At 40.4% G+C, this 20,790-nt stretch overlaps 2 protein-coding genes across 3 annotated transcripts in view; one reads left to right on the forward strand and one right to left on the reverse strand.

Moving 5' to 3' along the window:
• Window positions 1–1,003: 1,003 nt before the first annotated feature.
• Window positions 1,004–7,709, reverse strand: LOC121186755 (lysosomal amino acid transporter 1 homolog). The gene is made up of 8 exons (XM_041045541.1): window positions 7,579–7,709; window positions 6,981–7,312; window positions 6,736–6,865; window positions 6,134–6,221; window positions 5,225–5,334; window positions 4,893–4,994; window positions 3,386–3,571; window positions 1,004–2,848 (listed from the first exon to the last, which is right to left on the reverse strand). Exons 2-8 carry the CDS (start codon window positions 7,301–7,303, stop codon window positions 2,735–2,737), a joined length of 1,053 nt encoding a protein of 350 aa, XP_040901475.1. The 5' UTR covers window positions 7,304–7,312; window positions 7,579–7,709; the 3' UTR covers window positions 1,004–2,734.
• Window positions 7,710–17,413: 9,704 nt separating this feature from the next.
• veph1 (ventricular zone expressed PH domain-containing 1) overlaps window positions 17,414–20,790 on the forward strand; it is a 59,747-nt gene continuing 56,370 nt past the window's right edge. The window contains exons 1-3 of one of the 2 annotated variants that reach the window (XM_041047159.1): window positions 17,414–17,558; window positions 17,718–17,936; window positions 20,478–20,652. In XM_041047159.1, the coding sequence (XP_040903093.1) occupies window positions 17,421–17,558; window positions 17,718–17,936; window positions 20,478–20,652 (532 nt within the window). In that variant the 5' untranslated portion in view covers window positions 17,414–17,420. The remainder of the gene's footprint in view (window positions 17,559–17,717; window positions 17,937–20,477; window positions 20,653–20,790) is intronic. The other variant, XM_041047158.1, reaches the window with a different exon arrangement.

Here is a 20,790-nt window from a genome sequence, read left to right on the forward strand (position 1 = left end):
TTGTAATCCTGTGATAACATATTAAGAGTACACCTGGGCCCGAAGAGCCCTTTGCCCAATACAAGTTAACTTTAATTTGGTATAATTACAGCGGTGTAAATTGTATTGAAATTGAATAGTCACGGCATTACTGTAAAACCCTGCATACAAGTCACTTCAATCTAAAGTTTTCACTTTTCCCTTCAGAGCTATTACTTAACCATTCAAATAAGTTTGGATGAATGTAAACCAAGAATAATAATTATGATAAAACAAACTTGCATGCTTCAGTTCAGATTAATTTTCTACATATAATTTGAATATGCTTTAAACTGAGCACTATTTACACGTTTGTGTGATCTTCTCTTTTCCCTCTCATTAAATCAGTACTGACAAATACATTGAGGGTATATTGCAGTTTATTCAAGTTTTGTACAATATCCATAGAGTTATTATTAGAAGACACTGTCAGTAAACATATCCTGGCACAGAGTTCAGGATTACAATATAATTGTAATCCTGAACTCTGTGCCAGGATTACAATATAACTGGCCATGTACAGTTCAATACATCTGAAAAAAAAAGTAATGCTGTTTAAAGAAAATAAATGCATCTTAGCAACACAGCGTCACCAATAAAGTAAAACCTACAGTCTTATAAATACTACATGTTCTGTAGCATACAGTGGAAATATATACAATAAATAGCTACTTTAATGTGCAAGACTGAAAAAGTATATCAGACTCATTTAGAAGGAACTTTGATGGCAACAAGGTATAAATTCTACGATATAAAAATAATTTACAAAAACTATATTTACTGGTGAAGAAAATGTCGGAACAAATCTACATAAGTTCACATTATTGCATCACCTGATTGGCTAAGAACAGGAAAAAAAGGTCTGTCATGGGTCATGTTGCTCAGGTAATTGACCAGCATATACTTGATAGCTGTTATTTGCTGATAGTTGTTTAGTTGTTACCAAATAAATTTTATATTTTAATTTCAATTTTCACATTTTTAAATGCAACGCTCAATTAATTTTCCTGTGTCCGCTCCAATTTCAAGCCAGCTCATCTCACTCACTCACTCACTCACTCACTCATTCACACACACACACACACACACACACACACACACACACACACACACACACACAACAATAAATCATGTCCACACTATAATGAGGTAGAGAAATCTGCAGATCTCTTCAAGTACAGTACTTTAGTAATGCAGATAATCAGGTTAAACAGCGACACCATCACATACATACTGTGTAACAAAAGTTGGCACAACATTAAGCAGCTATTAGTTTTGCTAATGATCTAAACCAATGTTTGCTCTATTTGAAGGGCTCATCAATAAGACAGCTGCTTATTCTGTTTTGTTCTTGCTCTTCTTTGTTGTCATCTCTGTGTTTTGTGTTACTCTTTAATGAAGCTAGTGATGAGGAAGTGCTTTAAAAATAAATTTGACTTGACAAGAGCAGCCTCCGTTTTAAACCTGATGACAAGGGCAGAACCATATCTTGCATGTGCAAACTAATTTTGAAGCTCATTACTTTAACAAGTGTCTCAATAATATCCTATGAATGATCCTATCCTTCTATCTTATAATACATTATTAAGTAGACTTCTTTAATGGATGTCATGGAAATGTTACAAAAGAGGGCATCAATACTTTTAAGAATGGAGAAGATAAAAAAACAGAAAAAGGTTTCACTGCATTTTCTATGAAATAGTTAATTAAATCACTGTCAATAGTTAAGAAATCAAACTTCATTTAATTTAAAAATAATTTAGTTGGATGTAGAGTGCATTTTTATTAAGAATGTGTTTAGTTTAAAAAGGCACAAACAAAGCGTTTCTCAGGGACAGAAGAGAAATGCAACATCCCCCTAAAATAGCTATGGTACACCTGCATTCAGGTGGAGGCATGGTCCCTGCAGACATTTGCACCACGTCTGTGTAGTGTCATGCAAAACATGAGTCTAGTTATCTTATGTTTTGCTTATGACAAATTCCTGTCATTTCAGAAATGAAAACCAGACCAAATATGTGTCAGCTTCACATTAAAAACATTAGTGCTGGTTCCTCTATAACTGTGCTCACACAGACTGTCAAATACCAAATAAGGTGAGCGGGAAAAAAAAAAAGCAAAACGCTACAGCCTTATTTACCCTGCCAAAAATGTGTAAATATAACAGGCACTTTGTTCTTCCATAAAGCTTGCATTTGCAAAAAGACATCTGGCAAGAAGCTTCCTCCTCTGGGTGTGTATACTCCCCAATGGCAAATTAAAAAAACAGTTACTCCATCCAAAACAAAAATCACAAAATCCCAGCGGAATAATTAATCAAAAATGACAGCGCTCCTAACCAGAAAAAGACTCAAGTGATGCCGACACGCCTGCCTGATCAGAAACTGTGAAATGTTTCTAAAGTGGTAAAGTGGTACTTAGCTTAATCTCCAGTGCGAAGAAAAATGTCTTGACCTGATTTTATTTTTTTACTACAGTAAATAACAGAAGAGACGATCATTGTGTGTCTTTTTAACGGCAGAAAATCAGGCTGCAAAGATGCTCTGGATTTACCTGCTGGCTCCACTGGCTCCTTAGTTTACAAAATGCTTCTGCAATGTCTCTGCTTTGTCAGTTTATTATGAGTAAATCAATGATCAGAGAGAACCCAAAGAATGGTCAAAACAAAGTGCGGACTAACCAGTTCCTTCTTGACTATGTAGTCCAAGTTGGCATCCTATAACACTGACAGTTCCTCTTCATCACACAAAAGAGGTTCCACCTCTGGGACGCTGAGTAGTGCACTGCTTTTAGCAGAGTTCTTCCTGTACATGATGAACTGGGCAGTCACCTGACAAGGTTAAGGCTCAAACCAAAACACAAACAAGATCATTTTTAACCTAATCCAACCTGAAAATTAAGCTATTACTCTTTTTGTTGGTAATGTTGCTCAGTCAAGTAATTAATGCAGCTTTCTAGCCATTCATTTATCCAAACTCTGGTGGCTCACAGGCTCAAATTTTGGGTTATATAGTTCAAACATGCCAATCAGTATTTCAGTGAAAACTCCTAAGCACACCAAGTGAATGAAAGCCTCAAGTGTCAGCCTGCCACGTCATTCAGCTGCACCGTGCTCATGCAATTCATGACTGCTCATGTGATATGTATAATAAGCAAGCATCTGTAGCAAGTACAGAGACCATTCATCACAAGGACATTACTAGGACAAGAACAGTGTGCAAGAACATTAGAAGCAATATCTATGCCTGTATATGGATTTGAGTAAAAGTTTAGGAAAGTGAAAATGTATTCAAGACAGCTACATGGTTAGAAGAATTACAGTGACAATTTAAACAACTTGTGGCTGGACTTGTGATTTAAAGGATACAAAGAAGTCAAGTATGAGGACTCCCAGGCTGCCAATGAGCCAGGCCAGATGTTTGATGATGAATGTCTGTTTGGAGCCCCTCAGAGCAGGTAGGACCACAATGACGCTCAACCCATACGTCCCATTGCCCATCATGGCCAGGGCAAACAGCAGGTAAGAGGTCCCCTCTGTGGACTGTCGCTGGAACTAGAATGGATAGAATTTCGATTATTTTAATAACAGACCAAACAACAGCACAGGTCCTGCCCTGGTCTTGTGGGTATTCTTTAACTTCTCAGTGGGTGTCAATTCCTCTTTACTTTAGCATTCCACTATTACTGGAGCCTTGCGCTGTGGCGTACACATGTGAAAACCCACAATCAATGAAAAAGGAAAAGACTGGGCAAAACTTGCTAACCACAAACCAGGTTTCTGTTTCACTAACAACAGCTCATTTGTTTTCTCTGTACTTGCACTGCAAACACAGACAAGCATAACAAGATTAAAAGGACAAGGCTGGTGTTATTTTATTTTTTTACTGCTATCAACAAATCCTCTGAGACGACAATCACCAAAAATCGATTAATTCTGCTCCAACTAGTACTGTTCTATCTGTGAAATACCCCTGGACAATGAAAGGAAAAAGATTAGATGTGAAGCACAAACAGCAAGAGGCATGTGTGTTCTGTCACTGTACCGGAAATACACAGGATTAGTGAGTTCATCATTTTTTTTCCCCCCATTGTAAGCGACCAGGAAAGAGAGCATCGATCCAATGTTATGAAAGCCAAAAGAAACATTTTAACCTTGGCTGAATAATTGAGTTTTACTCTCTTTTGTTGCTACTGAGTTCAATCGGTCCCCAAAAATGTGAAGCGCTGAAATGTTGCTTGGCAACATGTGAATGCCCTGTAGATTACCACATGGGCTGGACCCAAGCAAGCACTTGGAAACCAGGAAGTGTTTGCCACAGAAATACTGAGAGAAGAATATGGTATGGTGAAAATGTTTTGGGCTTTCAGCTGAAAAAAACTGAACATGTTTGAACATGCAGGACATTCCCCAGGGGAAATCTGACTTACATGATTTACAATAGTCAGGGTGTGGGGGTGTGTCTGTGTGAGTGTGTGTCTGTGTGAGTGTGCATGTGTGTGTGTCTGTGTGTGTGCCCAGAAGTTTCTTTCCATTGGCAGCCTACTGGGATGATCCCCTCTGGCGATTAATCGCTACAACTAAGTCGGGATGTTTCTTCCGTACAACAGCACCATTGTCTTCAATGTCTGCTTCTCATTTTGACACACATACTGCACTACACAAACACACAAATCCCACCTCCCACCTCTTCAAACACACACACGGCCCCTGTTTATGACTAACTCACATGTAGTAAGTACTGTTTTCCATAGACCCCCCCTGGGATGGGAGCCTGAGAAAGCTGTCCAAGATGTCCCCTTAGGATGGCACAGCTCACATGCAAACCATGAAAACAAACTCCACATCACAGTCAAACAAACAAACTGTCACTCACATTTTTATAGAGCTGAGGGAAACGGGAGCAGAGGTAGAAGACAGATGCCAGGTATCCACATATATAACCAGTGATTTCCACTGATTTAGAGGTAGCTGGACTCTGGGAAAGATGAGGACACAGAGAGAGGGGACAAGAGATGACAGGGTCAAAATGTTGCACCTGCACAGGAAACAGTACAATTAAAATCTCCTGTCACGTTCATCCAAGAAACCTAAAAATATCAGGGAAATTAACAAAACAAAATCATATTTATGAACATGTGAATCTAACCCTTGAACACAAACACGTGGATACAAACATAGACCATATACTACACACGATCTACCTACCTGGGTGTCTAAGGTGGCACTATTGTCTAGGATGAGCTTGGGCAAAGCCAGGAGTACTATGGTAGCAGCACCACACCACGTGAAGCACAGCCACTTCAATACTGGGCTCTCTAGAGGACAAACACACAAACACAAAATAAAGAACTGACGGTGAAGACACACACACACAGACAAATTCAGCTGTTCGCATTAGCTGACAGTTGCTGTTTTACACCAAGTGCAACATGTAAGATTTCAAAAAGCTGCAGAAAACCCAGCTAACATATAGTGTATATATATGAAAAGTTATGTGCAGTCTTTGAAAGGCTCAGTGTGTCTGTGTGTCATTAAGTAGTTAGGCACTTTTGGCTTTGGTGGGAATCACTCATAAGTACATAACAACCATCTCAGTCATCTCTGACATCAGCAGGAGGCAGGATTGTTGACTTCATACCACAGCAACAACAGTTTTTTTTTTTTTTTTTTTTTTTTTGTGTTGTGTTGGTTGATCCTATCTATGGAACTATGATCTGCAGTCCAACCAACACTGGATTTTTTAACAGTCATACTGATATTGATATCTGAGTTTTTAAAAAATCTGATAACAATACATCAACCAATTGTAATTTCCTAAAAGATAAACACGTCACATAAACAAACAATCCTGAGATGCTGAATATTTTATGGAACCGAACCGCTGAGCAGGACAGTTAACAGTTGAAAAAAAAATTGTATTTGTCAGTGATCTTCGGTGTTCAAACTGTGTAATCAAGTCAATAAACCATAATCCATAATCACAGTATTTATATGCTCGGAGTTTTAGTCATAAATTAGACGTGATCCCAGACCTGCAGGTTTTCATTTTTAAATATCCTGTAATAATCTACATGGCTGTATTTGTTTAAAGCACATTGCATTTGAAATGCTTACTTCTGCTGGAGCTGTTCTTGATCTTATAGTAGAGAAACTGTGAGATGAGGATCAGGTCTGTGAAGATGTAGAACACCACTGTGACTACCTGAGAGAGGGACAGGGAGGGAGAGAGGGAAAAAAAAGGTGAACAAAAATGTGATTTTTGTCCTATGTAACTAAGTAACTGGATCACATTTGAGTTTTATTTGCAATATAAAGATGGGCAGTGAAGACAACACCTTATTGAGCTCTAAAGGCTTTTAAATGGCTGTACAGTGTGGCACAGCAGGTCAAGTCACTGTCAGGTCAACCAACCTGGGATAACAGTCCTAAAAACCCAAAACCTCAGGAACATTGTGCCATAAAGAAATCATTCCATCTGAACATAGTGTCAGAATAGTTAACTCCAGCAATATGTTATTTTCATTCTTTTAAATAACTGATCTAGAGACAAGAGAGCAAACTGGTATTAAATTAAAACTATCTTTATACTGGACATGTGTGAGTGACTAACATCACCAAAAAAAAATACTCACAACAGAGTTCACAGTACATACACACAGGGCAAAGCTAGGAACAGCTGAAAATGAGCCAGGTTAGGATGTAATGTGTGTGTTTACCTGAATAGGCAGCTGGCTGGTGAGATAGCAGCCTGCAAAGCTGGTCATGTCTCCACTGAAGAGGAAGAAGAGAAAGCCAAAAGACATGGCCTCCTCCACTTTACCATTACGATAGGCCTCATAGACCTGCCTAGATAGATAGATGGATGGATGGATGGATAGATAGATAGATAGATACATGACACACTTTGATCCTCCTAATGTAACATTTTACTGGGCTGGGAAACATCACAGCCGTTACTTACGGTAAAGTGGACAGCAGAAAACAGAACATGGATATCAGTCCTATCACCACGCTGCAGTACTCCCACACATTATCCACACACTCCTCCAGCAGGTAAAGGATCCACGGCGTCCCGTTGACACACAGCAGCCTACCCTGCGCGGGAGCGGTCCAGTTGGAGGCGGCCACGTCCACACTCTTCCCGGGGAAACGCGCGGTGGCCATGGGAGGGAGGTCACTGGCTCTGTCCCCCTGCTGCTGCTTCCAAAGCCCAAACCTGATGAGAGCAGGCCTGACAGCCCTACCTACCTTATAAATTAGATGTGGGAAGACTTGGTCTTTCATCTGACGAGTCTGCAAGAGATAAATAAACCAGACACGGATATAGTACTAAGACACTGAGAAGTGTTAGAGCCCATCCCAAATGACTAATTACTCATACATTTCTGGAATATACTTCCATATTTGCTAGATTTGCTTAATTTGCCAACAGTGGGCCAATTTTAGCCTGACTTGCATTAGCTTAGAACACTGTCATTGTTTGGGCAAATTTGCATGGACTTGGGGAAGAGATGCTAGCAAACAAAGAGGGCTACAATTCGCTCACAGTAACCGCTCACCCGACACAATGGACTCGTCTCGGACTGCAGACTGTTTGTGGGTCTGTGCAAACTTTCCCCACATCTTCACACCTCTCTGTGACCAGTACGAGCCTTTAAAGACAACATTTTAGCTCCTAATGTTATCGTCCATCACTGACGACAGACTAGTGTCAAGACACCCTCAATGACTCAACAACATCCTGTGAGAATTTTCAAAATAATATCCGTGCGCGCAAACATTTCTGTTCTTCCATCAAATGGATGAGAAGGAACACCTCATGATTAGTTTGTGTAAATATTATTTTATTACAAACTCTACAACTGCTATGTCTCATTCACACATTAGATACACATGGCACTGACTGTACAAATAGGATGTGATTCCATTGTGGTAGCACCAATGTCTGTTTGTAGAACAGCCATTTACAAGATAGACAAAATCCTTAAAATCTGCTTGTATGGTATTTGAATGACGCAATGGCCTACGCAGGGTAAAAACATAAGAATGCATTGTGTTTAATTTTTCATCAGCAAATGCCTGTATTCGCATTTGCATTTTACACATGTACTTTCTATTTTATTTTAGCCTCCTTAAAGGTTGAAAAATTCTGAGCTTTTATTTTAAAGGCAATAATGACCGTACTACCCTTTCTCATTGACCTATACGCGGCGGAAACTTAACTCAATTTTTTCAGCTTCACATGCTGTGGGTAATGCCTGGGGAAATAGCACCACCTACTGATCACATTCACCGACCACTAAATAAATGAATGACACGACACTACGGTGAAAAAATATATCTCCCTTTTTAAAATGTATTTATTTATTGATTGATTTTGGAAGAATCCTCATATTTTAACCTTTATTATATTTTGTATTACTGTAACTATTGATTTTTTAAATGCTACTGCTGCTACAAGGCCTATAATTATCACCACTACCATTAATAATAAAAGTAACAACAATAATGATGTATTAGACTGTATTGGATCTTTTTTTCTTTTTCCTTGAGCCCCATGTAGGTCAGAGGTTGTTGCAAACATTAAACAGTATGTCTAAGCAGGGAGAGGGGATTAAGGATAACTGGTTTGGAAGACAGCCACGAAGTCATTAGGCCTCATCTACCCCTCTCGCACCATCCTGTGGTACCATGCTGCCTTTAATAACTCCTTGTAAAAGACTTTTTTTTTTTAATCATTTAAAGTATTATTAAAGTATTAGTTGGCCAGTGACTGAGGAAAGTGGTAATAAGGTTTGAATTAATTTGTTAGAGATATTATTATTTAGCCTATATATTAACCCTTAACGTATGCATGTACCTTTGTCAGGTAACAAAAGCCGTCCTGGTACTTGTTGAATTCCCCGAGAGTACTTGAAGGCAGCGGCTCAACCTATCCCTCCCTCCATCCACCTGTTGCGCCGCTCGCTGTGGTTGGCCGCAAGATGGCGCGCTTTCCAATGGCGATGAAGATGACTATACGGCTTGCTCTGTGTGTGTGTGTGTGTGTGTGCGTGTGTGTGTGTGAGTGGGGGGGGGGGGGGACTTGAGGCTGTGCAGGGGTAATTTGTGCTGCTGCTGTGTGCAGCGTTGGACCAAGGTTTGGAGGTACTGAACGGAGCTCCATAGTCAGTGTCCGTGCGCCCTCGTCCCGCACAGAACAGGTAAGCTGTCCGACGTTGTAGGTGTGAAATGAGTCAGGTTTTAGCTTTCTTGCAATGTATTTCTGTCATTAAAGACAGAAACGCGTTAGCCGGGATAGGGGGGAATGCGTGGATGCCACCCACATTCCTTGATTTCGGGAAAGTTGACTGAATGAGGTGCAAATCGTGCAATAAATAGCTTTTGCCTAAGAAACGTATGTAGCGCGCAGGTGGATTGGAGAGGTGTGTTCGTGGGCTGTTGCCACTAAGCATTGAATGTAATATAAGGTGAACTTGTTAATTATTGCACATGCTGACAGGGTATGTGCAGGATGTACACATCGTCCTTATAAGAATAAAATAGTTTAAGTGGAGCGGTAAGATTACAGCTGCAGGTGCAGACACACATGCCACATTATAGTGAATATTTTCGGGTTTTGCTGGAAACATTATGGTATCCCTGACTACTTATTTACACCTTCTTTACTTCCATGTAGTCAGTCTCTCCCTCTCTCTCTCTCCGTCTCTGTGTGTGTGTGTGTGTGTGTGTTTCGGTGTAAATACAGTGGAATGTGTCCTGAGAGCTTGAAAGGCAAGTTTAGTCGCATTACTCACATTTAGTCTGTGCATTTCTTCTCTTAATGACACTCTGTCCAAGTCGAAATCTACTGTTGCTCCACCTCGGTGTGTGAATACAGACAGTGAGGGGGGGGGGGGGGGGGGGGGACTCCTCAAGGTCACAGACTTCTGAGACAGACAGATGTTAGTGTCCCAGAAATGAAGGACATTTATCAGAAGGACATTCTGTAAAAACTGATATTAAATTCTCTTTTCACCTACATTGTGTTAAGAAATGACTCTGTTTATAAAACTGTTGTCAACTCAATTCAAATAGCAGCCCATGCAATTCATTCATGCTTTGTGCCAAATTTGTGCCAAATCCATCATGCTCAGGCTGGAAGCTGCTAGTTAATCACGGGGCAGGGACAGATGAATGGACACACTCTAAATCACATTCATGTGTCTTTTTGTGTGTCCAGCTGACCTCACTTACTTCTCTCCAGACTGTGAAGACCTCAGTCGATTATTATAGTATTTTATTGTGTCATTTAGATCACATTTTGTGTAGTTTACACTAGATTTCAAGTCTTTAATTTGACTTACTATGTGATTTTGTTTCTTAAAAGCTACACACGCTATGTTTGAATGAGGACACATTCAGTATTTCAATTAAAAGATGGCTAAATTGGGTTTATGTGAATTTATTTTCTGCTGATGGCATACATAGGAAATCTAGATAATGTGGAGGATTCAGGTTATGAAAAAATGGCTAAACTTAGAAACCTATTAAACATGTAAAGAGGATATTTGAAAGCAGCTCACTATTAAGAATGCGGTCCTAATATTTTGTGCGCTGAATATATTCCTTTAAGCCTGCACTCCTGGCTGAGACCTGTACGCTGAAACCAGAACACGCTTCCGTTCAAGCGCTCGGTGCAAGACTCTGGGTTTGGGCTGCGGAAGGCAGCGGGGAGTAATGAATAATGGATGGTTTAGAAAACGTGCGTGAATGCTAGTTGGCTGAGTGTGGCGGTAATGCACTATTCCAACCAGCACTTCTCCTCTCTGCTATGGAAATCCTCTCAGCAGTGATGAGTCTCACAGAGCAGCAGAGCCAAATTTGAGAGTAAAGTAATTCCCCCCACTCTTTAGGCTGGATATACTGTTATTTAACACAGTTATGCCTGCTGAGGTTCACACATATTTACATCCCCAGGTAGGACAACAAACACACAAAATGAAAAAAGTTAAGAAGTCAGTTCAGATCTGAATCAGATCAGTCTGTAGAGACTTTCTATTAGAAGGCATCTTCCTTTTGCTGTGACCAGTTCTGCCTGTCTGGGACTGAAATTAGTTTCACCTTGAATTTCAGCATGGTGGGTCCCAGAACATATTTCTGTATAACCTATCTGGGTTAAAGCTGAATTTGAATAGTGTTAAGCCATTATAATACTGCTGTTTAAAGAAAACCTACCTTTGATTCAGAGATTATGCCTGATTTAAGATTGAAAAACAATCATTAGTTGCAACCCTAGTAAAATGACAGAAAACACATCATCAAAAGATGCATTATTGAAACTGTTGTTGAATTATTTTTTATTGACTGACTGTAAGATTAACTGATTAATCAACTCACTTTCAGCACTACATATGCAAACAGTAGAGGTCTTTTCAGAGATAGCAATAGATCAGAGCCAAAGTGTGTACATTTTGAGGATAACAGGCCACACATGCAGAGCAGATTTCATTCTCTGTGTCTGTCCGAACCATTTTTAACTTATCTCTCTGCCATTCATACCATATCTGCTCCTTCCATCCATCCATGAGTGTCACATTAAGTGTTCCTGTGGTCTGGTTCTGCTGCCTGTTATCAGGACCACAGTGACCAGTGTCAAGAAAGCGAATGAGATATTAGCTCCCATTCTTCCCCCTCATGTTCGGCTTCTGTTTTCTCTCTCTCTGTCTCTCCATGTTTCCCATTCTGTCATTCTTTATCTCTTAGTGGCTTCAGTGTGTTTTACAGTAGCTGCTCTACATTTCTACAGCTCCTGTCATACTGTAATTCCCAGTCATTGCTCCACAGCTGCATAACTGCAGGGCATAAATAATGGAGAACTTTTCCTTTCTTCCACACAGGCACACACACACACACACACACACACACACACACACACACACACTGTATAATACAATACGCTCCCACAATATGTTCCTATGCTGAACCTCGGGGGTCCATCTTTCAAGAAGTCTTAACTGAGTTCTCTGCGGCAGTGTGGACCTATTTCCAAAGAAGTCTTCAGGGAGTCTGTTCTTTGTGTCATCTTACTTATTCATGAAATTCATGGCATCAGTTACATAACTGATTGGCCCAGTTATAGGGAATAACTACCAACTTAACCAGCCTTTAATCATACAATTAATATGGAAGGTGGATCTCTGGAGGAGCATATGACCGGAAGATCTCTGAGGTCCACAGCATATAGTAATATTAGATTTTTTAAAAACCTGTTTTACCAAAGTATTGAAGCTTTTTAGAATAACAGAAGAATGAAAATGAAAGAAGTCTTCGCTCTGGTCAAAATATAAATACACATTTATAATACAGTGGACTGTATCATAAATGCTTTGTAAATCCTAGCACTTCAGAACATCAGTGCAACATCTATTCTCACTCAGATTAATTTAGTGCAATTTTTCAACACATGCTCTTTGCATATTATCAGAGGGGTACAAAGGTACTATGCCATCTTTAGTGCATATTTACAAAAGGGCAAAACACATGCTGTACCAAAGCTTGCACCCTGATCCATACAGATAAATATAAATCAGTTCAGAGGATGTGTTTTCAAAGTGATTTCAGACTGCAGAATGATGACCAGTGGGGCATATTTATCTTTGTCCTAATGTGTGAGATGAGGGACTTCAAACAGTCTTTCAAAAAGCAGCTTTCCAACAGGGTTCAGGCTGCCTCTACTCCAAACTCCTCCCCCTCCTTCCCCCTTTCTTCCCCCTCTCTCAAATCCACATAATAATTATGTGCATAAATAAGGAAGAAATAAGACAAGAAAGAAAGAAATAAAGAAAGAAAGAAAGGCAGAAATAGACCAGGGAACTTTGACGTAAGTATGGCAGAAAGAAATAAAGAAAAGATGAGAGAAATATTTCTTCCACACTCTGCTTCTTTATTCATACACAGTCAGATATGAATCAATAGTGTAGGGAAAACAGTGGAAAGCAGCTTTTTTTTCTCTCTTCTTTAGTCCCCTTCTGTCTCTCCCTTTCACCCAGCTCCTTTCTAAAGTATTTCTGTGTGTGTGTGAGATGTCTTGCAGGCCGAGCAGGTGCACATTACAGAGAAGGATAGGGCCGACTGAGCAGAGAGAGACAGAGAGAGAGAGAGAGAGAGAGAGAGAGAGGAAGAGAGAGGGGAGAGGGAGGGGTGGTCTGTCTTATAGGTCACACAAAAGAGCCAGTGTTTTCTCCCCTCTCTCTCTCCCCTCTCTCTCTCTCTCTCTCTCTCTCTCTCTCTCTCTCTCTCTTTCTCTCAGAGCTCTGAGTGAAGACAGTAGTGGCAGTAGTGAAGAGAGAGAGAAAAAGAGAGAGAGAGAGAGGCCCTTTGGTCACATTGTCCTCACATAGCCCCTAGCCCTCACACCGGCCCCCCAGTACGGACCCCCTGTCACCCCTCACTCAGTGGCCTTCTCACTCACAGCGCTCCCTGCAATGTGTGGGTGCCTGCTGAAGCTTTACATGCAGCTGAATTTCATTGGAGGATTTATATTGTCAGAGTATTTGTAGAAGTATGTGACAGACAACAGACTAACAAGAGAAAAAAATTCAAAACAACAACTCAGATATGCTGTTCAGATAATTGTGAAACATTTGGATTAACGTACGTATCAGCACGTACAGGTAAAAACAAGCTGGAAGTCATTCACTGTCTCGTGTGTGTGTGTGTGAGAGTGTGTGTGTGTGCATGCGTGTGTGTGTGTGTGTTTAAAGGCTGCATTCCTGAGCTTGCTGAGCCGTAGCTGGGTGATTAATAGTAACTAGCTGATTGTTTAAGAACTGAAATTCCTCAGGCCCATTTTTTCCTCTGCTTTTACACACACACACACACACATGCACACATGCACACATGCGCTGGCACTCAGTTACTCAGGCGGGCTGTGTCGTAGTCAGAGCAGGAAAACCTACTGTAAGTAAACACAACAGTTCATTAATGAAGAGAGAGATGATGATGTGTAAATGTATCTGTGTGTGTAGGTGTGTGCAAGTGTTTTTGAGGCATTCAGGTAGAATAATGGAAACTCAGTATGTGAGTTGTCTGCAGGTTACACAGGGAATTCAGGACACCGAAACATTATCCACTTCTGGCTTTCTCTCTCTCTCTCTCTCTCTGATCCTCTGCCTCTGTCTGTTCCTCTGTTGCTCTCTCCCTTTCTCTTTCACTCTGAGTGTGTGTGTGTCCGGCTCTCATTTCTCCCCTTTGACTACATGAGTTTCTTTTTTTGGTTGTTGCTCTGTTGTCTCTGTCTGATCCTCTCCATCTCTCTCCCCCTGCCTCTCTACCTCCCACCTTCTGGTAGTCAGTCTGTCTCCTTTTATAATTTCCTCCTCTTTCTTCCCTTTCCCTTTTTCCCCCTTTTTTTTCTAAGAGTCTTCCTGACTTTGTATGCCAAATACATATAGGATAGGCATGAGTAACATTTAAAACAGTTTGATACTAGTGCAGATGTGATACCAGAGTTTTGGTATCACATGCAAATAGATGCTTTTTTCATTGGCTTGCTGTGAGGAATGTAATCTTGTGTTTCTACAAAAGCCTTTTTTAGTGTTTAATGCTGTATGAACACACAAAGCCTTACATTAATTCTGCCTACATAATTTTCTACATTTTAGAAATTAGAAACAAATTATAGTATAAGAAGAGTACAAATCCTAGCAAGTATTCAGTGCCATCTGTTGGTGCCTGACAATTTTTGATACTCAACACATTTCCTCTTTAGCCTCAATACCCAGCCCTTGTGTGCAGATATATGTAGATACATAATGTATGTATAAAACATTGGTGATTAATATATAGTAATAAATAACTCCAACCATGGACAGAAACAGCTCTGATTGCACTCATTCTCTGATTGTTGTTCTACACAACAAGAAGAATAGGTGTGTGTGTGTCTGTGTGTGTGACTTTGTCTGTGTGTGACAGATAAATCTCTTTGCTCTGTGTTTATGGTTGTTTTGTTGTTTTGGTCCCAGCGGCCTGGCTTGGACCAATAAGAATTCCTGATGTGGTGTCCCGGGCAATGGGCAGCTTTCCATGGCCATCACCAGCTTGGCAGGAGAGATAACGGTCTCCCTAGTGCTCCGCTTTGTGCTTTCCTTTGGTCTAGCTCGGCGCCTGCTCTAAATGTGGCTTCCAGAGAAATTGTGTGAGGACGAGATGACGTGTGATTGTGGAGGGAAGCGGGTGCAGAAAGCAGACAATGACACAGATACATACGCTTAGTTGCTCATCCTCTGACAGGAGGAGGCAGAGTTCAGCTCTGAGCAAAGTCATCATGATCACAGGCAGCAGACAGGCTGAGAGGCTCTGAGTGTGTTTCCATCTTGCAGAATACTTCTGTAGAATCACAGGAAAAAATCGTGTTTATGTATTTAAGTTTGTAGAGTTTGTGGAAGGACAGAGGAAAGCATTCATTAACTGTACGTTTATGGTTTGGTGTGTGTGTGTGTGTGTGTGTATAATCCTCTGCCCTTCTGGCACCCCACGTAGTGTTAATGTTTTAATGTTTAATTGAGGCTGTTAGGAACAGCAATAATGGCAGGTGAATGGTTAACATCGTACGCTTGAAATCTCACAACTCTACCTCCATTCATAACATTGCATGGCAGAAGACTATGTATTATTATACTATAGATTATATTATATTATTACATAATATTTATTATTACTGTGTATTATTATTATTTTTAATAACTAAAAGCCAAAATGACTAAAAGCATAGTTAAAATATAACAAATGATGCAATTTAAATTTAAAATACATTGAGAAAGTTTAAACCTTTAAAGGTGCTGTATGTAAGTAGAGTATTTGCTGTCTCTGCATAGCCAGTGTTAGCAAAAAGAGCTGTTTACTTACCAGTTGCCAAGAGCTTTCTCCAGTGGTGGAAACGCCAATGTTAATTCTAGTTTTGCTTCTATTCCTGTCACTTATTTTCTTCTGGTTTATTGCCCTCTGGGCAGCGCTACTTCTTCATCTTCTCATGTTGGGCTGAGGGCAGACTGGACTCACTATCGCCTCTTGAGGCACAAAATGGTATTAAGAGACGGGACAGGACAGGACAGGCCGGGGCTTTTGACATAACATTATAACACACCTGTTATTTCTTCACATTCTGTTGATAATTTCTTTTAAACTAAAATATTTACATATTGCACCTTTAAAGATTGTTCACATTTGCCATATTGGATCCTAACCCATAATTTAGAAGAAAGTGTAGTCACACATTCCCAGAGTACACAAATGCATGTGTTTGCATTTTGGTAGGTATGTATGATTTTGTTGCAGCTATGTCACACATTACCAAGGAGTCATTTAGTTCACATCATCACATATTAACTTACACTTGCTGCACCTGTAGAGTGAAAACTAAAGGAAAGGAAACATGTTGAAAAGAGAGAGAGAGGAGGGAGACAAACAGGAGTGCTTGAACAAATACTTCTAATGCTGTTGAATGTCACTTTCACATGAAGCAATAGCTCAGCTTTTTTGGTCAATATGCTTATTTATTTTCTTGCTAAGGGTTAGATGAGAAGACTGATAATACATAAGCATAGTTCCCAAAGTGTCAAACTGTTCCTTTAATATTGACTCCACCTCTGTTAATCTGTTTCTTGGTTGTCCAAGTTGTTAAAGTCTGTTTCTTGAGACCTAAAAATCACTAAAAAAATATCCCTAATTCAACCTCTACAACTTCTCCTGTCGGCTCAGAATTGATTTTCTCCCTCTCAGCTGCTTGGTCTATTTCTTGGTAGAATATTATTTTGTGTACAAGATGAACAACCCAGCATTCAGTTCTGTTTACTTAATTTAATCTTGCTCTCCCTCTCTTTCCCCTTCTTGCCTTCAGGACTCTGCTTTAGAAAGACTGCCTTCTCCAGAATATGCCTTGTCTCCATGGTAACAGACCTCCGGCAGACCCGCAAAAACATTGGACCAAACTGGTCCCACTCTCGTTGAACCTTCCTGATCCTGGATTGTACTGAAGAGGATTTAGCAAAAAAAAAAAAATACAATTAATGATTCCTTAATGTATTATTTATACCCTATTTTTCTCCTTGTATTCAAAGTATTTTGATAGTCATAGAACATGTCAGGACCCAGAATGTCTGAAATCATGCCAGAAAATGTGCATTTGTTTTAAATTGATGCCAATTTAGAAAGGTATTACTTTCTACCATTTTGGGATCACGTTGCAAAGGACTCTTGTAAACTATTTAAATGGTTTCCTAAAACCAAGAGGTGAAAAGCTGCTTGCTGTAATTCGAGATTTTCTTGGATTATTATGTCAGGGATTTACTCATTCTCAATTAAAGAATCTTAAACTGGGCAGCAACAGTCCCAAACTGATCTGTCCTAAACCAGGACCAGGATGCACCAGCTATTCAGCCAGGTGCTGGGCCAGAGGGATCTGTCCAGAGCGGGGGATCTGTTCTCCCTGGAGGACGCAGAGATTGAAGACTGCCTGTCACAAGCTCTGGACCAGATCAAGACCATCTCTTGCTCACCGGTGAGCAGGCGTGTTTAGACAGGAAGAACCAACACACACACACGGACAGTGTTTATCCAAAACATTACAGAGCAGGAGCTTATCCATATTAATCTTTTTGTCCTTAATTTATCATTGCTTCCTTAATTTTGCATCCTATTACTGTCTGCTGGCTGACAGGACTATCTGACCAATGACAACGACCAGGCGGTGGTAGAGATTTGCATAACGCGCATCACCACAGCCATAAGGGAGACAAGCTCCATAGAGCGACACAGCGTGGCGCTGGTTGGGCTGTGGGAGTCGTGTCTGGAACATAACCTCACCCCACAAGGTGAAAGCACAGAGGACACACCACATGCCAAGATAGCGTCCGACATCACCAGCTGTATCCTGCAGGTACTCACACACACAAAATAGACATTGTTTGATAATGATGTATTCTGGAGGAAATGCTTCTTTTGTTTTTCCTGCAGCATAAACCGCACATACAGCAGATACATATGTAATTGCCTAAATTTAAGACGCACAATATTATCGTGATTCTGTTTTGTCCCATGGAAGATCTTGAGTCTGTTTAGATTTATCTTGTAACCCCTTGGATGGGTACTGATTCTCAGATTGGGAACTTGTGGCTGAAATCTATACACAAATAATGTAATTTGTTTTTCTAGATCCATTTCATTCTTAATACTGTGCCAATAATAATAATAGTTTAAAACATGAACGGTAAACATCAGGTTGAGAGATATTCTGGGTATAGAAGTAGATGTGTGAACACCACAGATTAATGCAACGTAATGCAACATATCCAAAGGTGTATTTTTGCCTTGGCCAGCAAATACACTTTATGTAATCACTGCTGAAGGGCTTCAAAATGTAAATCAAAATCTCGCCTGCTTTCCCCATCAGACCTCCACAGCTAAAAGGCTTAAAAGCAGAGGGACTCTCTCTCTCTTCCACCTTCTCTTTCTATTTCTCTCCCTATTTCCTGTTGGAAGGGGAATGTGCTTAATACCACCGTAATGAGACTGATTCTTGTGGAAAGGCACGTACACACACACACACACACACCCAGATAAGCACACACACACACAAACGTAGAGGTGAGACTAAAACTTCTGACAGCTCTGACAGCAGCTTCTGGCTCTGATGTCCTAACTCCAACAGTTATCAGAGGAACGCTTCTCTCTCTTCTCCCTGTCGCTGTTTTCTTTTTCTTGCCTTCATTCTGCCAATTTCTGCCGTCTCACTTGTTCTCTCTTGCCTCCTCTTACCCTCCAACTGTCTTTATCTCTTCTCTGATCTCCTCTGCTTCCTCTGTCTTCCTGTCATTTTGAATCTACAGATGCACAAACACTGTTTCTTACCCTGCCACAGAAGCTCCTGCAGAGAGGTGGAGAGAAAGTAAGCAACAGACTGTCGGAAGAAGGATTTTCATTAGGACACTGCTAAACACATGAGAGACATGTATGCCCACAGAGTTCTAGCTAATGATGAGATGAGTGCTCTTTATATGGACACCTTGATCTGCGCTGTGCCTGACATTAAAGTAGCTCTCCTTGGTAAGATGAAAGCGAGAGAGACGGGACAGATAAATCTGTAAATCCATACATAAGGAGCCTGCTAGGGGGCAAAACTGTTCTGAGGATTCTGTTGACTTGAATCCACTCCTTACATTACATTTTTACCTAGCACGGTGCATACAGTGCCATACAACACTGGTAAGCAATAACATTAAATGCTAAAAGCTCCCAATAATAACAGTTGTGCCACAATTTCACTGTAATTCTGTAATTTAAGGTTTTTCAAATGTTGATTTTTAGATGCACACATTGGAATTAAGATTAAAATTAAGGACTGCCAAATAAATGTAGTGTAACGCAAATTGATAGATTGATGGATTATCCTGACTAGTGGGATGATTAACTTTTTTGTGGATACACTGTCTGCACTGCCATCATGTGGCAGAAGAGAGACACGACAGAGAAAGAGGGGACAAGAGAGTACAGTTTTTCAACTTAGAAGCATCAGGTTGAAAGGCATTCTGGGTGTCTTAACTTGAAGTAGATTAGGAAGGTTGAAAATGGGTACACAAGTGTAAAATGTGATATCCAAGGAGTGCTGTGAACTTTACAGATTAATGATAAATGTGCTTTCAGAGCAAATCAACTTTCTGTAATTGCTGCCAAGGGGCTTTAAAATGTAAATCAAATGTTCTGCTTTGGGGGGCGGGGGGCTTCTGCTTCTGCTGCCTTTGGCTGTCTCTTTTTTTCCCATTTAAACTCATTAACAGCACATATTCAAACAGACTTTGTATCAGACTCTCCAGTTGAGGGTGCTAGTGCATTTCGAACCCCCTTCCTCCTGCTTCATTCAAACTTTCAGACACTTTCTGCATCCTCAAATACAACACACACACTCCTTCTCTCTTTACCTGCATCACACAGTGAATTCAAAGTGCTTCTTACTGATACTGCTTACAATGACTCAAGATCTATTTGATGCATGACTCACTGTTTCTAACAATATTTATCCCTTTGCACCTATAAAGAACAGGCACCTGTTGTTGTTCTTGGCCGTTGTAGATAATAGGAAATAAAAGCCAGCACTGTAAAGTTAATGAATGTCCCTCAAACAGATCTCTGCTTCTGTCAGTGCCATTCTGTGACTACAGTTTCTCAGTGTCTTCTGGTTCTGCGTTTTAGTCGGCAACTCTGTTATGTTTGCTGTTCAAAATATCCTTTGTTTGTGTACTTCTAATTCATGCTGCAGTATCTGAACAGAGATTCTCCAAACATTTCCTTTAAGTAATACTAAAGTTTGGAGCAATACTGGGACTGCTGTGTGGGGTCCTAAAGAACCATATCAGTTTCCTGCATGTTTTTACATATGACTTTTACTGTCTCTTCAACCTCCTCTCTACTTATGTCCCCTCAGAACTACAGTTGTCCTTCGGTCATGGTGCTGGCGGTCCCGGTAGCGGTGCGGTTCCTGCAGAGAGGGAACAAGGACCTGAGCAGGAACATGTCCAGTTATCTCTCCCTGGCTGCTATAGCCAAGGCTGATCTGCTGGCTGAACACACAGAGGCCATAACGCTCAGTGTGCTGGGAGGTAGGGCACGCTTACACCAACACACGCACACACATACAATGCAAAAAAACAAATAAATGAAAAATTATGAATATTGTTGTACATACGCACACTTTCCATACATATTATCACACACGCACACGAACCTATGTGCATGAG

Source organism: Toxotes jaculatrix, chromosome 9, assembly GCF_017976425.1.
Source record: "Toxotes jaculatrix isolate fToxJac2 chromosome 9, fToxJac2.pri, whole genome shotgun sequence".
Taxonomy (NCBI): Eukaryota; Metazoa; Chordata; class Actinopteri; family Toxotidae; genus Toxotes; species Toxotes jaculatrix.